We start from the raw sequence: 8,846 nt of genomic DNA on the forward strand, positions 1-8,846 counted from the left end.
TTTCTCTGTTCCTCAGTCCTCTTTTGAATTTAATGCTCCGTTTTTATCCCGGCAAAAAATAGACGAGAATAAACGTGAATCGACAAGGATTATGAAGAACGAGCGCGGAGAAAGTTTATGGGGTTTTCTATGGAAGCGGGAAAAAGGCTGTGGGGGAAGTCCCGCGGAATCTGGGATAATATTTTGTACCGTCAATAAGTTCTCGGTCGATCGTAATTTTAATTCTCTTTTAATCAGAAAATTGAGATTTAATAAAAACAAACAAAAGATCGATTCGCGTTACACGCGAATGTAGGTACGTACCTACGTTTTACACAGTTACGCGCGCGTCAGCTCGTTGAAAATAGGAGAGAGAAATTCAAAAAATGCCGAACCAATTTCTCGTTTCAAAGACCGGATATTCCATTTCACAGGCTTCAAATTCTTTCAGTCAATATTTCGCGCGGAAAATTGCGCGCATTGTTTTCCCCCAACGCCTCGCTTTCGAAGACAATAAACAAGATAGACAAACCAAATAAAAAAATCGGCACGATTTTCTTCCTGCGATATTCTTCCAGTTATAGTGAAAGGATTTGTAAGATCGCAGCCTCGTAGGAATTTTACGGCCGCGCCGTATATAACTTTTGCAATTTAATTTGAATTTCCTTTATTTAGTTACAACGTGGTATCCACGCGCGTCGTACCGATCTATCAGAAATATTGCGGAACATATCTATTTCCGCCGCGGATCGCGGTTTACAAGAGACTCATCCTTTTCCCCCCCGTTTGTGAGAGGTTGTGTTAGACAGCCCGCTGTCAAACTACAGACTATCTAACGCGACGGAAACGTCGTAATGGATTGGTTCGCGCTGACGTCATCAAATTGAGCTTTCGATACTTATTAAATAGTCTCCGTATAATCCCACGCGCGATCGCGACGCTGTAACTAGGTCAGTCAGTCTGTTTGTATTTTTCACAGGTAGAATTCGCTATTTTCCACACATACGCTCGCTGGACATATTAGAGATCCGTATTTTCTCTCACGACTATATTTGAGCGCGACTTATTTTTTTCTCTTCTCTTGAAAGTAATTAGAAAAAGAAAAAAAAAGATAAAAATCTTTCCGACTGGATATCGAAAAGTTACATGTAACAGAATATGATTTCGAGAAATTACTCTTCGCTGGATGTTTACGAGACTTGGGAGGAAAGTGACGTCTCGCGAGTAAATGATAAACACGTGACTAAAATTACGTGACTTTACTTTAGTCATGTGTCTTTAAAAACCGGATTGAAATGTCACTGTACTCGCCTAATACACAGAGAAACAAACAGACATCTTCATTCCATTTCTCAATCGCGTGAATTTTGTGTAAGAGACACTACCGTGCTTCTTGATATCATATATCGTAGAATTTTGATCGCGAAAATAGTTACGTGTGCCGTAATCGTTCTCGATGACGACAAGTATATACGTTTGTCAATCGATTCCGCCATCAGGCGCATTCTCACCTCACCGTGACATAAAACCTGAATGAAATAAATTGCCGGGGGTGACATCGTTCACACTCGAGAGCGGGTTAAAATAAAATCCGCTTCTCTCTCGCGCGAGTACGGGAATTATCGTGCGTGCGTCACACACACTGTTTTTTGTATAAACTCGAACAACAAATCCAATCTAATTTTCGATTCTCCGCGAAACTCTCGGCTATTAAGTAATTTACAACGCGAGGATAATGCGATGCAAATTAGAAAACTTTTGGAGGGAAGAAGATTTCCGATAAAGCTCTCTCGCAGAAATATGCGAGGGAGGAAAGCTTATCGTGAAAGAGACGCATCGAACTTTCCGGGATTAGCGTTGGTTACCACCAACGAGAAATGAAAAACGTTTCCATCAAGTTATGTATTTTTTAACGAACTTTTAAGCTCGCGATTGATTTTGCTCGAAAATTTTCGGATTTTACTCGCGTCATCGCTTTCCGTATTATTGATAATCGGTATTTGCATAAACAAACGAATTTACAGCAATAACGACTTGGCGGAATAAGAATACTCGTCCTTCGTTTAATTTATTCATCACCAATGTTCGCGAGAGATATCGAACATCTGTTAGCGCGAAACAATGTAACTCGCATCAGTATTTTCCTGAGTACAGGCGCATTTATTACCGTGACGTTCACAATTGCGCACGTAACAGGACATTGACACTCCGATAATTCAATATTCCAGCTGCTAACAGCACTCGAGAGACAACTATCGCGACGATCACGTCGTCACGTATAATAGGAAATCATTTACACGGGAAAAATATATATCTGTTTAATTATAGAGTTGAGACGAGAATACTCTCGAAATATTTTACGCTTGAAATATTTTCCGACGTGCAACGCGTAACAACAATCAATGATAATAACAAGCTTCACGCTGTATCTAACTTTAGAATAAATTTTTTCAAAGTTAAAAGTAAAAGATAAATGTTTTAAATTGAACGTAGTAAAATTATTTAAACTGAAACAAAAAATCTTTATGTTTTAATAAATGCTCATCGTTTTTTCAATTACTCGCCTTTGTATTAGTTTATGAAAGAATATTAGTAGATTTGCAAATCTGTGTAAGATTCTTCTGTTCTTCCCTCGGCATTTAAGAACACAAGATTATTCGCAAAGCGAGGTACATGCTAAGTAAGCTTTTGTGCACAAAAGAAGACGGAAGGAGTTAAGTTATAATAGCAAAGAATTTCCCGGCGGAAATTGGATCAAGTTTTGCGAAAACCACAAGATGATCTTTCTCCATGTTAAACGCGATTTTGTTCGCCGGTCGCGCCCAACTCACGCTTTATTGAAGCGCAAACTTAATCCCATGCGGATACGAGCGTGGATATTTCCGAGATTTTTGTGTGACTTATTGCGGAGATCTACTTTTCCGAAAAGATAAAAAGAAAGTAAAAGAGACACCAAATGTTTTACAAAAGAGAAAAGAAGTTTTTTTTTGTTGTTTTTTTCCTTTTACCTGCTCCACCTCAATAAAGTCCCCGTTGTCCTCGAGAGTCGTCGAATAATGCGACACTTCTGCAACAGACAAAAAAAAGCGAAGAGTTTACGTAATGTGAAGGAATATTTATACATATGTATATATACAAATATACTTCACCTTTCGAATACTATTACATTCCCTCTAAAATTAATATGCAAAAATCTCTTACAAAACACAGAAATTAAAATATTATTATTATACCGTAAATCACATTTTCAGCTAAAAAAAGTCGGCTACATTCAAAAGACTAGCGTTTATATATACACGCTACATAAAATTCGTCAAATATGTACGTGTTTTAAATTTCAATATTTTTTCCATTTTATACATGTACGTATATAAATATCGTGACGTAAAATCTACATATGAACTGTGAAAGAAGTTTAAAAACACACGAACGCAGGAAATTGCGGTTTATCTCGATGTCGCGCGTTTATATGTATACATACATACATACATACATACATACATACATACATACATACATACATACATACATACATACATACATACATACATACATATATATATNATATATATATATATATATATATATGTATATACGTGTGTGTGTGTGTGACAATATTTATACACATAAACGGATTCTCATCAGTTCGCTAATTTTTTGCGAGTTGAATAATATACGCGTAAATGCGCACTTCGAGACAAGTAAAAATTAAATTTCGGCTTTGTGTATTAAACAACGCGGCTGCACTCATAAAAGCGTAAAAAGTGTATAACGTGTACTGAGTGTTCAACTTTAGTGCGTCGTACAGAATAGAGGTACGCCTCTCCAGTAAGTTTTAACGCAAAAAAAAGTACCTTTTTATTCCTCGACAACAATAAATTTCCTACTGTTTCTACTTTCGCAATTGCAGAATTCTCGCGAGACCAAAACGCAATTCAATCGCTTCGAGATATCGCAATGTACGTCGCAGATATATAATAGAATTAATTAAACACTTGAGCAACAATTTTGCAAAATTTGAAAGATATCTCCGCGAATAGTCACCCACCTTATTTGACCACCCGATTTTCTACAACGGAAGAAACTTTATTGCGAGCTGCTTCGAAGCAACGATGTTCGTTTTTCGTGCGGTTATTTTATTTTGTTATTAAAGTTTCACAATTTTCTACGACAGATTTATTGAAATAAAACGACCGGACTTTTTTTGCGTGAGATGAGTCACATATGTGTGTATTATATGCCATATACATGTATATTTGCCGTTAAAAAAACCATCACGGCAAACATTTCGAGCAAAAACGATAAAAAATAATTTAATTTGTATAACGAATGCTATTTCAAAATAAATACACGCGATAAAAACTCCTGATTTACGCTAAGTTTTTAATATCGATCATGTGTCGTGTACATCGCAGAAAGAATAATTACATTTGTCTCGTCGCTCATCGCGACTTATTTATCTTTCGCGAAGATAAATAATGCAATAATGTGTGTTAATTGTGTTCTCTTATTTATTGTGACAATAAAAGCCGGTGTACGTAGCCTGATTTCAGTCGCCTCGCGGTTCGACCAACGAGATAACGAAATTGTTATCGGTTGACCGGGCGGAAAGCTCCGGCGATAGAAAGTTCCGCGCAGTAGATAAGATCGTTTTATAGTCAGTCGCACGCGGCCGCACGTACACACTACATATGTATATACGCATTCAAAGTGCGCGCACAAACGTTCGTTTACTAACTCGCAATGAAATCTCCGTCGGTTTTGCGATATACCTACTCGCTCGCGCGTGGCAGCACTTTTCTTTTTTTTCGCTCTTTACAACTTTTTTCTATGAATGTCAATCTTGTTCAATGCAAGCAAAACGCGCGCAGCCGATTTCCCTCGATGACATGGTCAATGGGCAATGTATGGTCTGTAAACCTTGCGAAAAAAAAAAAAAAAAGAACTTCTTTGCAAGCGAATATTGCAATTTTACAAGTCACCACGCAAAATGTTTTCATTGTTCCAATCTTACCTTGAGTCAACTTAATAAAAAAAAATTAAATGTATAGTCAGCAACAATTATGACGTAGTGTTTGCGTTGCGATTATTATAAATTCATTTGCGTCAGCTTTGCCGGTGGTGTTTTATCTACATCTACACGTATGATTTTATGCAAAATAAGCGGAAAATGCCGACGGCGATCGTATATATTGACGACTGTGTGCGGCTACAAGTTGAATTGTTGTTTTCGTTGCCGAGCGTGCCGTGAAAATTCCATTATGCAGAAGCGCGAAAAACAAAAGGATCACCGATCCCGATCGCGAGCGCGCATGAATATTGAGTTATGTTTGCATAACGAATGCAAAACGAACGAATGCAAATATCGATTTGCCCTTTGAGAATTCCAAGTTTGCAAATTGCTCAGGCTAGAACCGCCGCGAGAAGGGTTCGCGCTTGTTCTGAAAATAATAACAGGTCGCGCGACGACGATTGTAATGTAGATACGAGAGACTTCACGAAGTGCCGCCGCGCGTTTGCACATTTGCATCGCCGCGATAAAATGGTATTTTTAATAATCACCCTACCCGAGATGTGTGTTTAACATCTCTCTAGTTGTACGCTCGCAAAACCATTTTCCACGCATGTGGAAAATCACACCACAATTCGACGTTATTACATTATTTGAACGATGCGACAAAAATGCAAATTGTTGTTTGTCATAACAATTTTCGTAATTAATGTCAATTAATTAATTTCGTGACGTATAAAAGCGAGCTCCGAACGACTTTATTATGTCGCGTTTATTGTCGCGTAACAATAGGCAGCGAATTAAATTATACTTTACTTAACTGCGCACTCATATTTTTTCGATCGCGTACACACATACGTTGCGAAATAACGGAAAAGTTGAGCAAAACGTTAGTTGTCATTTGCGTTAAAACGCGTAATATGAAACACGATGGCTAAAAGAAAGAGAAAGGCCGATATTTGAGTTAAGCTCAAAACCGCCACTGTTATTTCACAAAGCAAAACCGTACAAAGCCGCATTCAACTCCTGCATTTTGTTTTACATTTAACATCTGTCTCTCCCGTTGCGTACTCTGTGTATCATGTAATTTGCTTTGATAGGAATCGATTTGACACAATGGGCAAACCTATATTAGACCAAAGCGTTTTGTAGAGAGAGAAATACACATAACAAGGCAAATAGCGTATTAATCACATTAATTAACGTTATACTATTCTGTTATGTAATTATCCATTTGTAACATATTGTATCCTATACAGAAAAAAAGCTTAAATTATTTATCAAAATCTGTGAAAACGCTATTATGTTATTAAAAGAGAGAGAGAGAGAGAGAGAGAGAGAGAGAGAGAGAGAGAGAGAGAGAGAGAGAGAGAGAGAGAGAGAGAGTGGCAACGACATTCAATTAACATATTTATAACAAAAATAATTATTATTTACACGAACAAGTAAACAGATTTTAATTTAATATAAATAGTTGTACGAGATATACAGCTCGAACTCTGCAGAAATTCTGTCCGCGTTTCATTGTGTATAGTGTTTAATTAAATGTTACTTATTTCAAGTCAAGAAAACATGCGGAGATTAAAGTGTCTCTATTTTAATGTATCTATTTTATTTTGTTAGAAAAACCGCACATTCAGAAAATCTTTTACTATTTTTGTTTTAACTTCATAACGATTCCTTCTCTCGTTTAACTAATTGAACAGAAATATTTTATTTGTACTTTATGTATATATATGCGCGCGCGCACACACACAGAGAGATATCTCTCGTTTTATTTCGAAATACTAAAACCGCAGGATTAATTTTCACAGATATGGAAAGAGTTTGCCTTGCGTTCGATTGTCAATTTTCCAGGAAAACAAAAATTTCACGTTAAATTCTAACTAAAATTGTCGGCGTGTTGGCGTTGGAATTAACCGACATTTGTACGCGATTATAATTACACAGGTAAATATATACGTGTTCGGTCATGTATTCATAATCCTAAACTGCCGCAGATAATAATCTGGCAAAAACCAAATATGGAATATTATCGTTTTCGAAGGAAATTCTCTTAGTGTATTAAGCGGATTACAAACGGTTGAACGCTGACCTCGCATACAAGAATATCTTTTGTCTGTAGCTAATTCATTATTACGCAAATTCATTATTATCGTCCAAATGCCTGCGTGTTACATTCAGGTATTGTATCGCTATCTTCCACCAACGCGATGCCGACGCACTGTGCATGATTAAAGATTCTCTCTCTTTCTCTCTCTCTCTTGCTCGCTTCGATATAGCGTGTCTATCTGAACTGGGGCAGATATGATTAAATGAAACGTTGTTCTCTCTCTCTCTCTCTCTCTCTGTAGCACTGAGGTTGCAGGGCATGCGTTGTCTTTGTCGCTACGCTCGCATCTGAATTCCCTACAGGTATTTATACAGACTCGTAAATTGAGCAATATTAACTGAAAAAAAAAACGTTTTTTTTGTAGAATTTAGTCTGCCAAAAATTTGATCCCTTGCGTAAAAAAATTTCGTGTACACAACAGATAAATTCGTCGAAATACGAGGTGTTGCAAACGCTTTGCAGATTTTTAATTTCTATTTGATTTTGTTATGTAAAAATAAATAATCAATTTATTTACTTTGATGACGAGAGTCCGGAACACACGGTACGAATTTGTTTTTTGAGCTCATAAAACTGTGGCGCGTAGTTAAACTTGCGGAGTGCTTTTTATGTGTGATTAATAAAGAATTATCATTACCGAAAATTATCGATTATTGAAAAAAAAATTTGTCCGACGCGCGTTCGCCAATTATAGCGCGCATGTCCGAATGTGTAACTGCGAGCAGTCAAACCGAAAATTAGGCGAATTAATCGACCGGATCATCATTTGGTTAGTCGGTCTCTCGTGTATCGAAGAGCGCAAATCCACGACACACGATCAATCGCGCTTGAACGCAAATGCGCGCTGGACAAAGGACATGTTACGGATAGACGTGCGTCCACAAGCACGTGGTAAATGTGTCCCGATACATTCATGTATGTATGGCATTCGCGTAATGAGCCGGCGATATCGAATAGATTGGAGATAACGATTGACGAAGATGACACGAAGATATCAACGCGTCGGTGCTAACAAGAAAAAGAAAAAAAACGGGCCCTGTTTCCAGAGTTTTTTTCTTGGACTTTTAAATGCGACGATTACTTATACGCTTTATGATAAATATGTAATTAGTAGATAAAATATAATGAAATAATAAAACCAAAAAATTAAATTTAAATTAAGATACAAAGAAACCAATATCGTGATTTTTCAACAACAAAACATAACAAACTTGCGTTACCTCGAAAGTCGATCTTCACCACCTTCTCGCCCTTAAATTTAAGACCCTGAAAGTTCTTCACGATAACGATGAGTGACATACTGACTTCTCTTTTGAGCTGCGACTACAAGAATCACCGAAGGAGAAGAATGTTAGATTATTCAATTCTCAATAGAGTACTGGTTCCTGAGTGGCTAAGACGATATCGGTCACTTCATTCATCGATGCGGCTTTCGCGCCATTCATATTCGTCAGGGAGGGAAAATCGCACTCACGTCAGGACGACGGGATACCGACGTGAGACTAGCTCCTAGTTTCCAACGAGCGCGGTATCGAACCAGGTAAGACTCGAGCAAGGACTTAGGTCAAGGCGCGGGAGGAGCAGCGGGTCCTACCGCGGGGAGCTGAGACGTGTTTCGGATTTCAGTCACTTCGTCGGCGTAAAAAGCGCGACGTGATCACACCTCCCGGAGGCTGACCCGTTAACTGGTTCCGTCTCTCGCGGCGAGTTCGCGCCTTACCAAAACCAACCCCGCGCCCTCGT

At 38.0% G+C, this 8,846-nt stretch overlaps 1 protein-coding gene across 4 annotated transcripts in view; it reads right to left on the reverse strand.

The window, feature by feature from the left end:
• The window catches only part of LOC109860002 (otoferlin-like), a 30,229-nt gene extending 21,462 nt beyond the window's left edge, over nucleotides 1–8,767 (reverse strand). For 3 of the 4 annotated variants that reach the window (XM_020438823.1, XM_020438822.1, XM_020438820.1), the window contains exons 1-2: nucleotides 8,324–8,767; nucleotides 2,988–3,046 (exon numbers count right to left, since the gene is read on the reverse strand). In XM_020438823.1, coding sequence (XP_020294412.1) covers nucleotides 2,988–3,046; nucleotides 8,324–8,402 — 138 coding nt within the window. In that variant the 5' untranslated portion in view covers nucleotides 8,403–8,767. The remainder of the gene's footprint in view (nucleotides 1–2,987; nucleotides 3,047–8,323) is intronic. The other variant, XM_020438821.1, reaches the window with a different exon arrangement.
• Nucleotides 8,768–8,846: the final 79 nt, after the last annotated feature.

This window comes from Pseudomyrmex gracilis, unplaced genomic scaffold (assembly GCF_002006095.1).
Source record: "Pseudomyrmex gracilis isolate BER0280 unplaced genomic scaffold, ASM200609v1 scaffold_313, whole genome shotgun sequence".
Taxonomy (NCBI): Eukaryota; Metazoa; Arthropoda; class Insecta; order Hymenoptera; family Formicidae; genus Pseudomyrmex; species Pseudomyrmex gracilis.